This window comes from Melanotaenia boesemani, chromosome 10 (genome assembly GCF_017639745.1).
Source record: "Melanotaenia boesemani isolate fMelBoe1 chromosome 10, fMelBoe1.pri, whole genome shotgun sequence".
In the NCBI taxonomy this organism is placed as follows: Eukaryota; Metazoa; Chordata; class Actinopteri; order Atheriniformes; family Melanotaeniidae; genus Melanotaenia; species Melanotaenia boesemani.
The window spans coordinates 4,240,920-4,261,227 of NC_055691.1; the positions used below are offsets into that span (position 1 = coordinate 4,240,920).

A 20,308-nucleotide genomic window follows, 5' to 3' on the forward strand; every position below is an offset into this window, starting at 1 on the left:
GCTTGGTGAGCCTTACCCACCTCTTTAGTACTGCTGCTATAGACTGAAGCTGCTGGGGAACGTCCCATGATGCACTGGGCTGCTTTCTGCTCTCTTTACTCTCCATGTATAAAAATCTGACGTTGTTGTCATTCATTTGTGTTTCTCTTCTTTCTCTCCAGGTATCCCTGGCTTAGGTTATGCTGCTTAGCCCCTCATTCCTGTCCCCTCCACCCCCAACCAGTCCAAACAGATGGCCATCCTTCCTGGTTGTGGTTATAGTGGAGGTTTTCCTTCCTGGTTCTGATGGAGGTTTTCCTCTCCACTGTCTCCTTGTGCAGCTCAGGACGCAGGAATGAATTAAAGAGAAGATTTCATCCAATCCATTGGTTTCCTTAATTATTTTTATGAACTGAATTTTACAGATATACGTATTATAAACTGGACTAACATGGATCATATAATGGATTTGTTTTAAGTGAATTATAAATGGACTACAATTGGACTGACTCGAATCTATAAACGTGACCTGACATGACTGTTGTGGATTGGCGCTTAAATGTGGGGCTGGGTGACAGGGTCTATAACTGATATCCTGATATTGTTTGCCTTACCACGATACATGATATATATCTCTTTTTATTTTGAACCAGTGACCAGCGATCATAAACGCAATAAAAACCAATGTTTCCCTCACCATTATACTAGGGGTTGCCCCAACCTAACATCAACCCCCACCACCCCTAGAAGATCAACTTTATGTCCCATAATTACTCAGTTAATATCATGTACATTTTTTCATACAATTATTTTATATTCAAGGGAAGTTGCTTCAGGGAAGCCATGCCATGTGTGGTGAGCTTCACTCCGACCAGCAGACAGAGGCTACAAAGAAAATCCCATGAGCATGCTTAAAATGCTGCTGTGATAGTTTATACTTGATGTTTGTGATGAAGCCATTTTATATATCCTATGTAAAACGTCTCTGGATACATTGACTATACTTGATATATCACCCGCCCTACTTAAATGTTTTGTTGTATTATGACAAAACAGCATGAGAAAGTGTAGCAATGCAAAACATCCAAACTAAAAAAAAAAAAAATAATAAATTTGAACAAATAACAAGAGTAGATGTAACTCGAAAAACAAATATTTTTTAGCCTAATTTACAATAAAAATAGTGAATGTTGTTTTACCAGCTGGATGATTACAAAATTAAAGAAAAATTTTTTTTTTAATTAAGTGAATTTACTTGGAAAAAATACTTAATCTCTATGACAACAGTTTTTGTATATTTAAAGTTTAATATACAAAAAAAGTTTGGGAAAAACTCCTGCAGTCTGAACAGTCTCTAAAGCAACTACTAATGTGCTTCCAGATGTTAAAGACTGAATGAACCTGGCAACAACTTTGTAGTAGTGTGTTACAAACGGCAAAAAAAGATATTTGTTGGTAATATTTGGACCCAGATCATGTCTTGTGGAAAACTAATAAGGCAAAGATCAAGTCATGGTTGAAATATATAATCATGCAATATTTCAGAAATTCTTTTTATAATAGAAATAAAAATCAATTTTGACCTTATTACATGTTATAATCATCACATCATAAGATCACAACTTCATAGTTAATGGCAGCTTGCTTCCTTTTAAATAAACAGCAGGTGGAGCTGTCAGCCAGATTGTTACAGACTTCTACAACTAGCTTCCATTTGATTTTTGTTCACAGTTAAATACCAAGGCCAGTTTGCAGCAGGTCTTCCTCATCAACTGTCTCCTGCTGAAGTTTTGTCCAGCTAACATTTGAACAACTTTGTATGAAAATAAAGCAGTGAGCAGAGCCGGATCCAACAGAGCAGCTATGTCTGATATGCAGTATATACTGTTTATTCATTTCTAATAAACAGTATATATATATATATATATATATATACCATACACTTAATATTCATATTCAAGGGATTTGATCTTGTTCTGCAAAACTGGTATTTCATCATGAGTGAAAGGAGAAGTCAGACTAAGAGCGATTTCAAGGATCTTGATGGCACGACAGCAGAGGCATCACACTGAGAAAAGAGAGATGCAGAGATGGAGCAGGGACCATGAAGTATACCGCGACCTTGCATCCATCATCTGTTTAGCTCAGTGGAAATGTGATTAAGATTCAGTATGTGAGTTTGGAGAGCCAAATAGCTTCATTCACTAATATCTTCTTACAAATCTTCTTAAACATATTCTTAAGTTTTTTTTTTTACAAAAACCTTCCTTCAGAGTCATGAACATGTTCCTAGACCACAGAAATGTTTGTATCTTTCCATTTAGACTAGTCAGTACCAACCTCCTGAAGGTTGAAAGGACGGACCAGCCGGCCCTACTTCACATAGGTAAACACCCAAAAATGCCCATAAAAGGTCAAGACTTACAGGCCATTTGCAAACAGACAGAAGAGAAACAAATAGGAAAAACTCCTGAACGTGGACAGCAGCCTGCAGTCTGGTCCCAAGAGCACGTCAAAGATGCACATGTTGTGGCTGAAGGGGAACGTGGTACACTGTAGAGTTCTTCTAAAGTTTGTAAAGCAAATTTCCACCAGCTGTGGCATCATTTTAAGATGTGGTTCACCTACGGAGGGAGTGGTGCATCTGATGAATCCTCCAGGCGAGTCTGATAGGTGATTATTAACCAGGAAGTAACCTTGATTTCTTAATAGAAGTAATTATTGTAAAAAAAAGACACGGTCGTAGTAAATTTGAATTATTAAAGACCACATTTAGCAGGTGGATCTGGGAGACACAGGTGACTTGGACATTTATGGAGTGATATTCTTGTGGCTGAAGGAACAGATCTGGTGTGTGTGCGCTCTTGTAAAAACAACTTTTTTTTTTTTTTTTTTCAAATAATATTTGTGTGTGCACCCTTGTGTTTGGTTCTTATTCAGCTGGTAACTGAATAGGTAATTATGGGGAACCTGACAGAGTCAGCATGTAATGTACAGCCGTGTGATTGTCCCAGCAGCAATAAAAGGAGCGATTTTTCTCTTTGTGTGCGGGAGTATTGGAGGAACTGGTTTAGCCTGGTCTTAGCTAAATTAACATGGGGCCAAACAACTGCTGTGTGTTGCTGGTTGTGTGCATTTCTTACTGAAAGATAAAATCCTCTGCCTCCATTTGTTCATTCATTACAACATGTCGGATTTATGTTAATGTGGATTTAAATTTGTAGGGAAAATATGGGAAAAAAATATTTGATACTTTTTTTAATTGTCTAATCAACCCAAAAAATTGGGACCCAACAGAAATATTTCCACAGATCCCCTGTTAAAGACCTCTGGTGTGGGGGGGTATATTCTTCACCTACTTTGGGCCCTGTAGTACCAGTGTGGCCTGGTTTAACCACCACAGCCTCCCTGAATATTGTGGCTGACCATGTCCATCCCTTTATGACCACAGTGGAGCATCTTCTGATGCTACTTCCAGCAGGATAATGCACCATGTCACAAAGCTCAGATCATCTCCACCTGCTTTCTTGAACATGACAATGAGTTCACTGGACTCCAACGGCCTCCACAGCCACCAGATCTCAATCTAATAGAGCAGCTTTGGGGAATGCAAGATTCTCATCATGGATGTACAGTCAACAAATAATATGGAGAAAAATCTCTGAGGAATGTTTCCAACGAATGAATCAATGACATTAAGGCAGTTCTGAAGGAAATAGGGGTCTAATCAGGAAGTCTGCTTTTTTCCAGACTTTCTGTGCCACTGTATACCCATACAGCCGAAGTTCCATTAATGCTTTTCTCAATAACATAGTTTTATTCATGAGACAGAATTAATATTTTCTATGAATGGCTGACAAATTAACTAAATGTCTTTACAGAACCTTAAAGGCAATTTGGGAAAGAAACCTTTACAGTATTGAAGATTTTATGCCTGATTTTAAACATAAATTTATATTTAGTCCATGGGAGAAATTAGGACACAGAGTTAGAATTTTCTGACTTCCCAGTATTTAGGAAGTTGGCCTCTTCATGAGCGCTCCCTGTATAGGGCGCAGCTTGAGTGAAGAACTTCTTTGCACACACTAAGAAGCAGCAATCTTATCATGTAACTTCAAAATGACGGGGAGCAACTCAGCTAACAGACTTTATGAAGCACTGACATCCAAACCAAACATTTAAAACCCAAAGCAATTATATGAAAATGTAAGAAAAACTTGAGAACAGCACTGTCAGCTTTAGAGCTTCTGCTAATTTCTCCACTTTAAGCAAACCACACAAACAAGGTGTCGTATGAAAGCAGAGACTCTGCTGATTACAAAGATCACTGGTGGACTAAAACTCTGTGAGGAAGCAGCCGGAAGCATAAATCATGTCTTACTTTGCTGCGAATGTGTTCTCCTATGACTCTGCCTTTGTTTGAAATGAATCATGAAGGTTCTGGTAGTGTTCATGAGGATGAAGGAGGTTTAACAGTGAAGTATTCACTCTTCTTATCACACACTAGATTGGGCTTGAGATAACCATTTACATTTTTACTGTCGCGGGTAAATTTACTCAGAGTGACATATATCGTGATTCTGACACTTCTGTAGTAATCTCAGCTTTCTTTTCAGATCAATATTATACATACAACCTGTGAAGATAAACTTCTTTATTTTTGGCATGTTATTTCAGACAGGAAGTATAAAAAATGGACCTCGTGAAGAACAAGTTCAGACTCGCTGTGTATCATACAACTATAAAAGTCCCAGAGAAAGAACATGTAAAAACGAAGACTCAACTATATGCTCACCCGCTGTGCTTCATGTTGGGAGGTTTGTCCATGCGGACAGCCAGTTTGATCCTCAGATCCGTGTCCTGGCTGTGTTTGGGGACAGCCATACGGTGGAACTCTGCCTGCTTTGGTCCATTGGTGGTGGGGTTCAGAACCACCTAAAGGGGGAGAAAATTTTGTGAAGTCCGCAAGCTCTTAATGTAAACATGTTCCTTTGAGCTTTGTTTTACAGATGTATGATGCCTGAAATTTTAGCATGTTATCAATAAAAATACAATCCAATGCAGATAGTGTGTTTTGAGATAACTTATCCCACCCACAGTTTAACAAGTAGTAAGATCATCAGTATAACTGGCCTCTTTCATCATATTTTCTCTGGACAGTGGCTGTCCAACCAGATTATCTTTAGCTCAGTCTCATCACCCTGTAACCAGATCATGGGTTACCTCTGCTAGAAGCACTGCTGAAAGGTACATGTGTACAGTTTAAACCCAACAACTCAAGTTTCTGCTGCATACTGTATTTTACTAAACATTAGTAAAACAGAAAGCTCAGGTACGGGGGGAGACTAGTCACTTCATAACTGGAAAGTCCAGGACCTAACTGTTCCCAGGCACTCTAATGAAGAAAAAAAAATAGATAAAATAAAATCTTGCAGATGTTAGCGTTAGCATATGCCATCAATAACAGCTGGGTGCAGACCAGAATGCATAATGGTCAATTTCAACTCAGTTCCAAACAAAGTCAGGACCCTGTGTAAAATGTGAATAAAAACAGAATACAATGATTTCCAAATCTCATCAAGCCATATTTTATTCCTAGTAGAACATAAACATCCTATCAGATGTTGAAAATGAGACATTTAAAAAATATTAGCTGGTTTTTATAAAGTAGCTCCAGGATGATGTTTGCTATTGTGTTGCATCCCCTCTTTTAACAACTGTTTTTAATCATGCCTGTAAAAACCAACATGATTCTCTACTGGAAATCCCTGCGTGGGCCCAGGAACACTTCCAGGGATCACTGTCTATGAACACAGTTCACCCTGAAATCCACAAATGCAGGTTAAAGCTCTATCATGCAAAGAACAAGCCAGGGCCAGTAAGTTTTTCTGGACATCTTTAACCTGTCCCTGCAGCTTTCCACGGTTCCTGTCTGGCTGAAGTCAGCCTTTAACAACATTCTCCTGAACGTGCTGGCCCTGAAGCCCCACAACCTGGGTCTGTCAGCATCTCTCTGTACCTGGATCAGGGACTTCCTCACCAACAGGCCCCAGTTGGTGAGGACAGGGAAGTCAACATCTTCACCACTAATCCTAAACACTGGAATACTGCAGGGTTGTGTGCTCAGCCCTGCTCTCTTCATCTTCTTCACACAGGACTGCTCTGCCATCCACCCCACCGACAGTGTTGTGAAGTTAGCAGACGACACCACTGTGGTGGGTCTAATATCCAACAATGATGAGACCCACTACAGAGAAGAGTTCCAGAGTCTCACAAAATGCTGTTCCAACAACAATCTGGTTCTTAACATCAACAAGACAAGGTCATAGTAGATTCCAGGAGGTCCAGGAAGACTGAGCACGCTCCTCGCTGCAAACACAGAGAGGAAGTGGAGCGTGTGGACAGCACTAAGTTCCTGCACAGGTGTGAACACTTCACACCTGGTGAAAAAGGCCCAACAACAGCTCTTCTTTCTCAGGAAGTTGAAGCGAACGAGACTCTTATCTCATCTCCAACTTTTACAGAGCCACCATTGAGAGCATCCTGTGTCTCAATGTGACGGTGTGGTATGGCAGCTGCACAGGACAAGAGGAACTTAGTCCGAGCGGTGAGGACAACACAGGGGATTGTGGGCCACCGTCTACCAGATCTAGACTCTGTATACACCGCCAAAGTCCAGAAGAGGGCCAGACACATTGCAGCCGACCCCACCCACCTGGGCAATGCACTGTTTGTACCGCTTCCATCACAGCCACACACATTGAAGATTTATACCTTCTCAGAAACACACACACACACACAGACACACACACACACACACACACACACGCACACGCAATGATCAGAGTTCATTTAAAATGGTCTGAGGTAAAGTGGAAACTGTTCTGTGGTCAGATGGATGAAAATGTGAAATTCTTTCTGGAAACCATGGATACTGTGTCCTGCTGACTAAAGAGGAGAGGGAGCATCCAGCTTGTTATGAGTGGACAGGTGAAAAGCTGCATCTCTGATGGTTTGGGGCTGCATTAGTGCCTCTATGGCGTGGGCAGCTTCAACATCTGTGCAGCTCCATCAATGCTGAAAAGTACATGGAGGTCTGCTCCCATTCAGACATCTCTTTCAGGGAGGGCCTTGCAGATTTCAGCAAATCAATGCTGAACCACATCCTGCACTGATCACAACACCATGGCTTCACAGGAGAAGAGTCCGAGCTGTCCAGGTCCAGGACTGTTAACCAGCTGGAATCCTGCATCAGACTAGAATGGAACAACATTCCTCTCCTAAAACTCCAGCAACTGGTCTCTGGCAACTTTTTTTTAGAATTGAAGTTGTAATAATAGGCTACAAAATAGTTAATTGTCCGATTTACTTTAGCTTTAGTTACATATCAAATATATTAATTAGCTTCTGCATTCACATATTTGCATACTTGCATGTTTTATCTGCCTCTATACCAGTCTGTGGAAGTAATAAAAATTGTTGTGATTTTGCTATCAATTTTATTAACAGTTGTAATTTTGTTTGTGATTGATCCATTGAAGTGAAAACAAATTAAAAAAGAAATTAATATTCATCCATTCACAATGACCTTTTCTAACTAGACCATGCTGTTTAAACTGATAGGGTAGGGTGTGCATATCCATATGCATATATAAATATGAATGCATTTCAAGTCATTATTGGATTCAGTGACCACCAACTTGACTCAGGTCATAATTAAAGCAGTTGACAGGTTGTGTATTAGTGTGTGACAGTGTAACTGCACTTACTCTGCCCAGTTCCTTGTCCTCCAGAGCCAACACAGCGGTGCTCTCAGTAAACAGTTTCACTTTGACCAACGGCAGGGGATGAGTCGTGATGAAGTCCCCCTGAGTCCCCCACCTGAAAGACACCAGGATCTTATATTGCTGCTTTGTATTTGTTTAAAGTTGCGTACCGACACTGTAGACCTGATTTAAATTAAATGTGAAAGTTAAAGTTGTGACCAGCAGGAGTCACACACCCACTCGTATTTGGATGGAAACTGAAACTGGCTCCATCGAAATGAAAAGGACCACCTGAAAAATGCTTTAGGGATTTGCATTTATAACATTTGTTTCTGAATATTTGGGGTATTATTCCGTTTTTATGTAAACTGAAGTCAGTGAAGGCATTGTGTTATCAGCTCTGGAGTCACTGACTGTTGGATTTGAACTAAACTGAATAACCATGATGAGGCTTCTCTCATTTCATACATACTGATTACACTGAATGATCCAAATTTATTTTAAATGATTTACTTAAGCAAATATCCTTAATGTATTTGTTATTCTTAGATTACTGATTATCTTTCACAGTTTATTTACTTTCTAACAAAAATCAATCTAACTCAAGAGATTACCCAGATAATGCCTGTAATACCGTCACTTCAAGTCTCTGACATAAAGGTAGCCGTTAGTGCGAGCCAAATCACTCTGACAGAGCATGACCACACCTTCTGCTCAGGATGCTGAAGGTGCAGCATCATATATGCTGACAGTCATGCCCCTGTGATTACATCCGTTGTTTAAAAAATAGTGCTTTTAAGTGTTCAATTGTGTGTGTGTGCAAACACATGCAGCACAGAGATGAGTGACCCCCTTCACTTGATGAGAACAAAAAGCAAATCTGAGCTTCATCTTCAGTTTACCTAGTTTCCACGGCAACATTGTTTAGGAAATATGTTTAGTTTGCACACACACATGCCACATATTCATGAGAACAGAAATCAGTACTAGACTCAGTCTGAGCATGTATAAAACGCCACGAACTCTAAATCTTCTACACAGTACAACAGTCTGACATTAAACAATGATTAGAATTATGATTAGAAAATTTTGCCAATATTTCGTGTTTCTTCAGACTTCAATCATCCAATCCAATAAATTATACCAAACAAGTCAGTAGCAGAATCAACTGTTTGGTATTGGCAATATTGGCAAGGTTTTAATGGGCACAATTCACATACTCAACCCTGCTGCTCATCCCACAAATGCATTTTCCTTACAAATGTGATTCTGTTTAAAGAAGAAATGATGTGTCTATATAAGATTTATCACAAAAAGGACTTGTTATAAAAAAGGATAATTCCACCAAACACTCACGTCTTTACGTTTTAAGTTTATACATTTGGGTTGGGAAATGGAAAAATTTCTGTTTCTTCCATCTGAGGCACATGGCGAGTGAGGACGTTTGAGATTAATCACCATTGTGAAGTAATGTACCAAAAATAGGTTTGAGGAGAAATTGTTAACCTGATCATATTATAAAAATAAACTGATCTCCCCACCCTGCTGTTCTTACACTCTACATCATCATCGTTTTCATTAACTGGTGTTTCCTGTTGTTCTTTTCCACAGATGGTTTTCTTGGGATGACGCTTCTGTGCTTGTTTGAGTCTCTGTCCTGTCCTCTCACCTCTAACTAGTCAAGGTAGATGGTTGCTGAGGTTGGTTCTGCTGGAGATCGTGTCCCATTATAAGAAAGTTTGTTCCCTCCAGTGTCACCTACGACCACCCACTGCATGTTCAATACGGGTTGCTGAATCCGAGAAGAAAAATTCAGCTGGTTTCCTGAATTAAAAAGTATTTTACTGAATTGAATGGAACAGGATTCTAATTGGATTTCAAACCAATTGAACTGGACTGAATTTGATTTGCCTTGCTATCAAAAGTTAAATTGAGAATAAAGATTTTAGGGATTCAAGTATACATTTTGCTAAGCTCTTTTGCTTTTAGCCCTGTATCTAGTTTTGTATGTCTCTGCTAGAAAACTGCAAACCTATTATGAAATGAGTATATCTTTGCAGCCACAAGGTCATTTCAATACTTTTGGAGTCACTGTAAAGAAAACACTTGTAAGATTTGTTGAGATGTGTAAATATCAATATATGCGTTTCAAGTGAAGAATAAATAAAGATGGTACATAGCACAACTCACCTCAGGTTTTTAAAGGTTTTAAAGGTGAAAATTTCTTTCATTGACTTGAACTGGGGGGGGGGGGATTGTTTAATCAATCACACTTTTGCAAGCATTATGTTGGATTCCTTTTCCACCTCAGTTTAATGTACAATATGGAGTCTCTTTCTGACCATAAGAGGGAATAAATCCTGATGGCAAGACATCTGGTAGTTTTGCCTTTATAGGTTTCACTCAATAGTCCAATCAGTTTTTCTTTTTCTACAGTTTTTGATATTTTTTATCAGTGTTTATGTTTTGATTGGAGTTATCTGCAAAAGTCAAACGGCTTCTGGAAGATTTGACATAATATGAAGTGATACCCATATAATTTCAATATTTAAATTTACTGTCTCGGATGACTCATATGCCACTTAACATACAGGAACAAGATTTTATTGTAATGTACATGTAAGCATCAGTCTGACTCCTTAAATTGATCCGTTGTATTTCTTAGTAATTAGGAGTATTATTATAACTTACAACTTCAGTACAGTTGAGGACAGAAAATAAATTGTTTGGCATCACATATCAGCAGCTGAACAACAGTGTAATTACAGCTAATCGTGTCTAATTATATCTCAATATGCTATTTTCAGTGTGTTAATGTTTGATGTTGAAAACAAGAGATGTGGGAATGTGACACAGGCTAATTACAGAGTCAGTTACGAGGGCTGCAGTGAAGACCAGTTTCAGCAGTGGACCCCTGTTGACCAGCAAGGTCACCAGGCTACTTTGAGCTCTTCTAATTGGCTCTGTTTGGTGATTCTAGCAGGCGGAGAGCTGCTTGGAAAAAAAAGAAAAGAAAAAAATGTTCTATTAACACTGGGAGCATGTGAAAGGGCAGCCTCATTACTGCACAGACCCCTGCTGTGCAACCGGCATCCAACACCCAACAACTGTGACCAAGAATGTTCAGTCCTGAGTAGAAATCAGTCGCCAATGAAACTCCAGTTCTTCTCCACCTTTTTGCAAGGTGGAGAAGAACTGATAATCTGGAAAAATGGAGCCAAATATATTTCTTTTTAGCACTGTTATTGTCACAGTATAAAATTATGCCATGTGATTATCTTCATACAGTTCTGAAATTATACTTGTGATGCTCTATTATGTTGTATTGCAGAAGTGTGTCCTCTTATGCCATTTTCCTCTGATTAAATGCTAAATTAATTTTTCAAACCTCTTTTTAACTCAACGATAGTGTTGAAATGTTAAAATCATCATACATTAATATAAGATCCAAGATTTCTGTATGTGTGTCTGTGAAATAATTTCTGATTATCACAATGTTGATTTAGAAACTATTTCCCAAACTAAGGCTAGAAAATTAATCGATAAAATCAATAAATTCAATTTCCTGTTTCTGACAATTTATTTTTATTAAAATAAGTATTTTTTAAAATAATTTTTTAAATGATTTAAAGTTAGCAGCGGACTCGGCCCTCCCACCTCCGAACAGAGTTCGTCTGAAAGCAGCAACAGATATACCGTGAAGCACACGGTATATCACTGAATCACTCATGCCTGGAGTTTAGCTGTGCATATAACTGCAACTAGAAATGTTGCTCTCTTTGAGATACAAAAAACAACTTCAGCCCACAAACTCTCGTTAAGAGACGACCTACGTCAGGAGAATTATTTCCGCAGTGGATCCGGTATGATAAGGATCCAGATAGAATGGGATCATGGATGCATTTGTGTAGCATATCTCTATGCTAGATATGAGTCTGTTTATACCATGGAAAAGTCATGATGTTATTTACTTTCTTTGCTGCCTATCATTCATATAAATAAATAAAAAAAAAATGAACACATTTTGCATGCAAAAGCTTTAGTTTGATATTGTTTTTAATAAGTTTAGTATTCTTTTGAGAAAGAAAAAGGAAAATATCTAATGAAATGGGAAATCGGATTGGTTTTTAGGCCATATCGCTGAGCCCGTTCACACACAAACACAAGTTCCTGCATCCGTCTACAGCGGGGAAACCGTCGAATCTGGTGGAATCCAGCAAAAAGTCAAATACCACTATTTCTCTTCAAAATGAAATGCTCATGTTACAGGATGGATGTCTTTAAACTGTAATGGAAGTGAGATTAAAGACTGTAGATAGGTGGGGGTTTGGGGTAATCCAGGTCCTCGGGGAGCTTGGCTGGGGCAGTGGGGCAGGTGCTTATTCTGAGCCATCCCAGGCCAAACGTGAATATAATCCGCTCAGCATTTTCTGGGTCCGCCCCAGGTCTCCTCCCAGATGGACATGCATGAAAAACCAAAAGGAGGCACCCAAATCAATTATCCAAACCACTTTGGCTGACTTCTTTTGATGTGGAGGAGCAGCAGCTCCTGTTGTGAAGGTCATGGCTTGAACAAGCCATCATCTACAATCCAGAGGTTCTCAAGCCTCACACCCTCCCCTTCCCAACTACACCTTGAGATCTTCTCTACGTGAACAAGACAATCAGTGACCATGGCCACTCTAACAAAGTCCAACAAACCCTGTAAATGAGCTTAACTGTGCAAACGATGCATTTGATGTAAATGATTTTATTTCAGTTTCCATTATTCACCTCTTCTCTCAGGAAAGGAGCAGGATGATCAATGATGACCCAGCCAGATAAAAACAGATGGCTTTGAAAGTTTTTTTGTTTTGTCTTCATCTCAGCTGTACCACTTTTTTTTCCCCTTTCTGTTCAGATTTTTCACTCTTAGTCACCATATAACCCTCCACATTTTATTAGTGACCAGCTGAAGTTTGATTTTATTAAGTTTTTACTTAATTTTAATTTAATCTGCCATCTAACCCCACAGCTTATTTCTTCAGAGTTCCAAGTCTAAATTAGTCTCTGACTGTCTCTTCAATGTGTGAAATGAAAAAAACACGAGAGCTCTGGTTGGGACAGACAACAGAGCTCAGCACAGCTTTTTTCCAAAACCCAGAAGTTTAACCCGTATCATATTTGATCCTTACATACCCTTTCTGAGGTCTATTGCATCACTTTATGTTACAAACTTGCTATAAACTCTGGTATAGAGTGTGCTGCTTGTCTTTGCCCCCTGGTGGATACTTTCTGAACTACAATAATTTTGACATCACACATTAAAAACAGAACATACAGACAAAATATTTTCTTTTTTTTTATTATTTTATTTTATTTTATTGTTTACATTTTCTTGAGGGGCAAAAAAAATCTTAAGAAAAAAGAAATAAATATTTTCTGCCCTTTATGTTTTGGGTCTGGCTCATTTTTATATGTGACGAGGACAGATTGCCATCACTATCACAGCAGTCTTATCTCCTCTCTTTGCCTGCCTTGGATAGGAAGATTTGTTAGTCAGGGTGGATGATTATTGTTTTTTGTGTGCACCAAGGGTCAAACTACCCTTGTTCCATAAAACATGAAGACTGGTTATGTTCTGTCACAAAGGGACATTTGCATTTCAAAGCTGACAGTCTGCTGTGGTTCACTAGTAACACGAGGTCAGTGTGTTTAATTCAGCTTCAAAAGTTGCAGAATATTTTAAATGGTAATAAAGCAGGTTATTAACATAAAATTTAGAATATTAGCTCTGAACCTGTGTCTCTTCTTCAACAACAGTGTTCAAAATCGTTGAAGTCTTCCATTAACAGAGAGAATTTTGCGTATTTACACTGTAAAATAGTCAAATCTCTGTTTGAAATTGAGATGAGCCGAGTTTAGATGGACTAGATGACCACTGAATAAGACATGATAACGTCATCCTGACATCAACTCATATTAAAAAAACTGAAAACATTAACTTCAAGTTATTTAGGCAGCTCAGAGTAAAGTAATGTAAAGTAAATTCATTTACAGTCACTGGTCACGTCATCACGTCCACCTTCTAGTACCAGGTTTGAACCCCCCTTTTTCCCTCAGAACTGACTTAATTCTTGGTGTCATAGATTAAACAAGGTGTTGGAAACATTCCTCAGAGGTTTCGTTCCATGTTGAGGGGTTAGGTGACTGTGGAGGCCAGTGAACTCATTTTCATGTTCAAGAAACCAGCTGGATATGATTTGAGCTTTGTGACACAGAGCATTATTCTGCTAGAAGTAGCCATTAGAAGATGCTACACTGTGGTCATAAATGGATGGACATCAATGGTCAGCAAGTATACTCAGGTAGGCTGTGGTGGTTAAACCAGACCAAGTTGGTGCCAAGAAAATACTGACCAAACTCTGAGCTACCATCTAAATGTGGAGCTGAAATGGAGACTCATCAGAATATTTTTCCATCTTCTATTGTCCAGTGTTGGTGAGTGTGTGTGAATTGTAGCCTCAGTTTCCTGTTCTTAGCTGGCAGGAGACACCCAGTGTGGTCTGTTGCTGTGGCCCATCTGCTTCAATGTTGAACGTGTAGTGTGTTCAGAGATGCTGTTCTGCAGACCTCAGTTGGCAGTCGGCCAGGGGAAAGGAGGGGAAGACGGGACAGGGGCACCTGTGGTTGCTCCAGCGGTTGCTATCTCGCTAGGTCTCATCACATTGCTGGAATCACCCAAACTGCCAGGAGTGGTTTATTCTTGCTGTACGACAACTGACATATGATCCTGTCTTCACGTTATCATTAGATCATTTTCTTATGTCCACTGTCCAAAGGTATCAGTCTGCTACTACTTCACTGAAGCTAGATAATGACTTCGCACAAAGTATTGCGATAACTTAAAGAACACGTCATGTTTTTAAAGTTATCGCAGGATTTGGTGATTACACGCACACATAGATTAAATATACAAGCACACACATACAACTTGGAATTGTCTCAAGTGCTACAAAAAAAACAAAAAAAAAACATATATGGGCACTGATTCTATTTATGATAATTTAGTACCACTATAAAATTAATTGTTAAATAATTATAAATGAAAATGATATTGAAGAGTATATAAATTGAAATGACAAGGCTGAATGGGCGGGTCTTATTTGTGAATGGGCGGGCCTTATTTGTGAATGGGCGGGCCTTATTTGCCCACTGGAGCCCGTCCGTAGCGCCGGGTCTGTTAGTTGGAATCATTGGTAATTTGACTTCCTGTTGCCTCCTCTGACATCAACAACACATTTAATCCGCTTTCTTCCTCATTCTGATGCTCAGTTTGAATCTCTGCAAGTCGTCTCTTCCCCATGTCTACATGACTAAATGCACCGAGTTGCTGCCATGATTAGATAATGGTGTTAACAATCCGGTGAATAGCTGAACCTGATGAAGCGGACGGTGAGTGGATGTAAGCTGCATCCACTATACAGCAGTTGTGGCTGTGTTATACAGACAGTGAATAAATTATTTGAGTTCTTTCAGTCAATAAAATAATGAATTAAACAAGCAAGAAGACACCAGTAAGATGAAAGTTATGATTCTTAAAATGAGGTGTGTAAATGCACATCAATGATAGAAGCTGTTGTGTTGACTTGATTTTCTCAGTATTTCCCCAGAGATCACTGATTGTTTATGCAGAATTTTAATAGGCTGTCTTGTCATAAGTAAAAGGTTTAATAGATCATAAAAGCTCTTTTTAACATAACAAGGGGAATAACGCAGGTACATCAAGTTTCTGAACCCAAATAAAACTGACACACCACCACTGTCATTAATATTACCTTTTCTTTTATCTCCTTTTTCATGTCATTAGAGCTGGTGAGGAAGCTGTACATTTCAGACTGCTTAAAAACTTTTATTTTGTTCGGCAAACATTTTACCTTGTTTCAATCTAAGAAGAAGCTTACTGTGTTGTCTAAAAACATCCTGAAAATATGGTACGCTTCCAAAGCCTGCAATGTCTGCTACTGTCACTTTATGAGTTGGACATGGACCACAGAATGAATGACATCTGGGATAAGTAGGTAACAATAAAACTATTTTAGTATAAAGCAACACCAGCAAGATCCCAAATGAAAAATGTGACAGTCAGGGTTGTCAGATGTGTTCAAAGCTACTTGCAAATAACCTCAACATAAACATCAAAGGTGTAACAACAGGAGAAGCAACATTAACGTAACTGCGCATTAAAATTTGTCGAACTCTGCACCTCACCTAACATAAAAGTAGGGCTTTAGCAAAAAGTTATTTAGGTAATCAAGTTGATTAATTGATTAAAAAACACCTTTGCCTGATTGAAGAGTAATAATTGCTATTCAAAATGTTAAAAAGAAGTCCCTTTTTTTCTTTTTTCAATGAACCAGTCACTGGACTCCTTCTCAGAATATGTGATACATTTAATAAATGAACTGCATGTTAAAATAAACCAGTCAATTCATTTAAGTATCACATTAAAGCAATCTGAAAACTTTGTGCTTCTGATTCACTTTGATGCCCCACTGACATTTATTATGTACATTCCTAGAGCTGTTATTACCCTGCAGCGTCCTGAGACTGAAAAACGCTTTTCCCTCCAGCCCGGAGCATCGCGTGACAGCTGCATTTTGCTTTACAGCACCACGCTACACCATCGACTGGATATCAACACACTGGCTATTTTCAATATGAACCACAGCTGATTCATCAAAGAAAGACAAGAGGACATTATAGGAGGAAGAGAAGAAAAGAAAGAGAGAACATGACAGAGAAAGAGATTAGACATAAGAATCAACATCAGACTGACTTTTACTGTCTGGAGAGATCCCAGAGATGAGACGGGATGAAGATGCATTTTCTCTGTCCTTTTTAACAATATTAATTAAAAATTAATGATCGCCAGTAGTTTCAGTAAAACCAAAAGTAACACCACATCCTTTCTATCATGTGTATGGTCTGGCATCAGTGTAGTCAGCAGCTGGATTTAAACTAACATATTTTAAAGGCCCCGCCTCTAATCGGTTAGTAATGCGTGAAAACTGCGTTCCTCTCATACCATCGTTAGACAAACTCAACTGATTCAAACATAACGAAAGTCCACATTAGCACACAATTCAACAAGTTATTGAATTATTGTTTTTTTTTTCCCCCATCACAAAAACTCCACACGCTGGAGATCTGGCACAATACTTTAATCCCTGAGGATTTATGAGGCCTTTTTCTGTTTTTTGATCTTTTATTTATTTATTTATTTTAAAGATTTGAATAGAAAACCTCTCACATCAGTCATGTACTTACCAACTTTTAACACAGATCATTTTTAGATGACATACTGTAAGACAATAACCACTAATGAGACATACAAAACCCAAAGAAACCCTCAAACCTGATCTGAGTTTAAAAGAAAAGTTTCTTCTGGTTTTTAAAAATTACATTTAATTGTAATTAAATGATTTTGTGATAAACTAGCCTGGAAGCCACCTGTGGTTCACTAAACATCTTGAAATAGTGACATAATGCGAAGACTAATTTCTTTTCTCTTTGAGCCCTGCAGTAGCTCAAACTGAAAAGAGCATGAAGACAAACTCACTGTGGTCGGGAGGCCTCTGCCTGGTCAGTCTGCAACTTTTCTCCTCCCTCCACCTCCATGGTACAATAAACAATTCGGTTCGGAGCTACTGACTTCAGCCCTTGGACTTCCACGATCATGATCTGAAAACAGAAGAACAGAGTTTATTCTTTTAATGACTTACAGCAGCTTTTTTGCTTTCCAGTTGCCAAAGATGGAAACAGACCTCCAGATTAAAGGACAGCACAACATCAGATTTGGACAGGATGTCTCCCTCGTCCCCTAAATCCAGGAAGGAGCTATTCATGGAGGAGCGTTTGAGCTTCTGTTTGAAGTCTGGCCCTCCTTTAGACACTGGCAGACTTTCCAAGTTCCCCATTAGAAGGTTGACCGATGAACGGAGCTCCTCAATGTACAGAGCCTCCATGTCAGCGGAGACAAACTTAGGGTATCTCCTTTCCTGCAGAACACACGATCACTGTTTTTAAATGGGTTAAATTTACATTAGCATGTTCTTAGCTAGCACATCAAACTGACCAGTAAATGTTTCTCTTTATAACATTAATGAATATCTCTAAATAGCACCTCATAACAAGTTGGGGAGTCCTTTGAAAAACAGAATTTAAGAGCTTGATTCTGCATTTGGGGAATATGTAGCCTATTTAATGAGGAGGTGAACTAATGAGACTTATTTTGCTTTCTAATTGTGGCTTCACGCTACTGCTATGCGAGGGTGTCAATAGACTCGATTTAGTTTGGTGCCTTTCTACATTACTGCCGTATTTCATCTCTATAATTAGCAGCGTGTTTGACGGATGACTCACACTAGATGGCTGAACTGGAATTCATGTCCAGTAGGGATGCAGAGGAAGTATGGGTGGGTGCTAATGGTCAGAAATCCAGCTGGAGCGGGAATAAGAAAACCGTCTCTATACTGCAACTTACAGAGCCAAGTCTGGAACACAATGTGGCTATATCCCCATGAGCCCGCACATTTATATAAATACATGACTGTTCTTGGGCTGTATTTGTAATACTTTCAGCTAAATTTGAACATAAACTGAATCAGAAGTCAAAATGACTAAAAAATGAAAAGGTAAATGTTGTATCTCACCCTGGCAATCTTTTCAGCCAGCTGTAGCCTCCCATCAAGCTCTCTACGAATCTGAGCAGCTTGTTCATCCACATTGTCCAGCTGAAGGAGGATAAAATCAGACTTGCATCAGTCAACCATTCAGAAATGTGCAGAATCAATAAAATAAGGAACAGAAAAAAAATAAAGGAAAAAAAATCAGCGAAGGTCTCCCTCAAAGAAGTGGACTTCTCTGTGAAGCAGGTCAGGTGATGGCAAATGACAGCAATCAGACAACAGCAGGAAGGATGTGAGCGCTTTAGTTCAGTTTAGTCTCTTACTACATGAAAAGAGAAGAAACTTTTCAGTCATTTAAACAGAAACTTCCAAACATTTTCTATCCCTTTTAATCCCTTAAACATGCTTTTTTTCTGCAACTGAGTGTTAAAGTGCTTCTTGGTCTTCTACTAAATGTTGTCCTGGGAAGGAAAAAAAGAAGCCAAAACCTTGTTCATATATTCATCATGAACACTCAGAGCTTTACTCATAATTGAACAGTAGGCAGCAAAAAGCTTGAATTAAAGTACTTTCTCTTCTAGTTAAACTGATGTGAACAGAATTTAGTAGTGAAATTGCATTTAAATAATTAAAATCTAAGGTCCAACACTAATTTCACCACTTAGGATTCACCATATCCCTCTGTTTTTCGTTTCAATGTCAAAAGAAAAAGAACTCCTTTGAATGGTGATTGGGCATCAGTTTTTATCTAAAATATCCATAACAAGTAGGAAATACACATTAGCTTTCCATAGAAGACCAAAGCATCTTGTTACAGTTGGGAATATCTTTAGATGTACATCCTGGGGTACATTTAATGAGTGGATGTCTCAAATTTTTTGCTTTACACATGGATGATCATTACATACGTGCATATGTGTGCTTCAAGAAGATGATATTTAAGTGTGGAGAACATCTTCACTAATCTGTCTAAAAGAAAAAGAGTGTCTCACCTTAGTTCGCACTAAGCACTACCTTCTGTAGTGACACTATCGTGGGTAAGTGCTGATCTAAATTGAGCACTAACGTTTTGCACTTACCAGTAGGGACGTACCGGCTTTTGACAGTGATTGTTCTGCTGCCTTAATTTACAGAATGAATTTCCAACTCTTGATTTTACTTTGTTTACTCTTTACTTAACCCCACCTGTAAACTTTGTCGCATCCAACGTAGGACCCTCCTCGGGCTGCACATGACTTAGAATGTATGCTTATTTATTTTAAGGTATATGACCCTCCTACATGCTGCCTAATAGCAGCGCTGCTCCGTTAATATACTTTTTTTTTAGGACAATCCGTCCAAGTTCTTCCAAAATCCAAAATCAGGTTAACATACGTGTTTGCATGTCATCATACTTTTATGCTATTAAATGCCTTTAAAAAGGCCTATTTTGTGAAACAAAGAACCGTGGCCTCCACTGTATTAATCTTTCTCAGTAGATAACAATAGAAACCATCAGCACACGTTCATGTGTCTTTGCGTGTCTCCCCCATACCCAAAGTGCAATTTAAAACACTAATAAAACATTTTTTAAATAAGCAAAGATATCTTTACTGAATTAAAGTACTTTACATTATACATCTGTTTTCATTGGTGTTTACACTGATACCGTTCACGTCTGGCAACAGGAAACCGATTATACTAGAAATCATCATTTAAAATATGAAATGCAGTAATGAAGACGCTTAAACAGGTATGCAGAAAACATTTTATTTAAAATTTTTATTAAAACATTTCTCTCTTGCTGCCTCATCTCCACAGCAGCGTCCTAGCCCACAGGCGGTAAATGCCTCAGTGCCACTGCTGGCTCGGTGGTTTGATGCCACAGTGACCTACGGTGAACACACAATGGCA

The 20,308-nt window shown here is 38.7% G+C and overlaps 1 protein-coding gene across 2 annotated transcripts in view; it reads right to left on the minus strand.

The window, feature by feature from the left end:
- Positions 1 to 20,308, minus strand: part of cadps2 (Ca++-dependent secretion activator 2) — a 224,303-nt gene that overhangs the window by 133,727 nt on the left and 70,268 nt on the right. For both annotated transcript variants that reach the window (XM_041996780.1, XM_041996779.1), the window contains exons 4-8: positions 18,440 to 18,520; positions 17,552 to 17,785; positions 17,347 to 17,468; positions 7,749 to 7,860; positions 4,775 to 4,914 (exon numbers count right to left, since the gene is read on the minus strand). In XM_041996780.1, the coding sequence (XP_041852714.1) occupies positions 4,775 to 4,914; positions 7,749 to 7,860; positions 17,347 to 17,468; positions 17,552 to 17,785; positions 18,440 to 18,520 (689 nt within the window). The remainder of the gene's footprint in view (positions 1 to 4,774; positions 4,915 to 7,748; positions 7,861 to 17,346; positions 17,469 to 17,551; positions 17,786 to 18,439; positions 18,521 to 20,308) is intronic.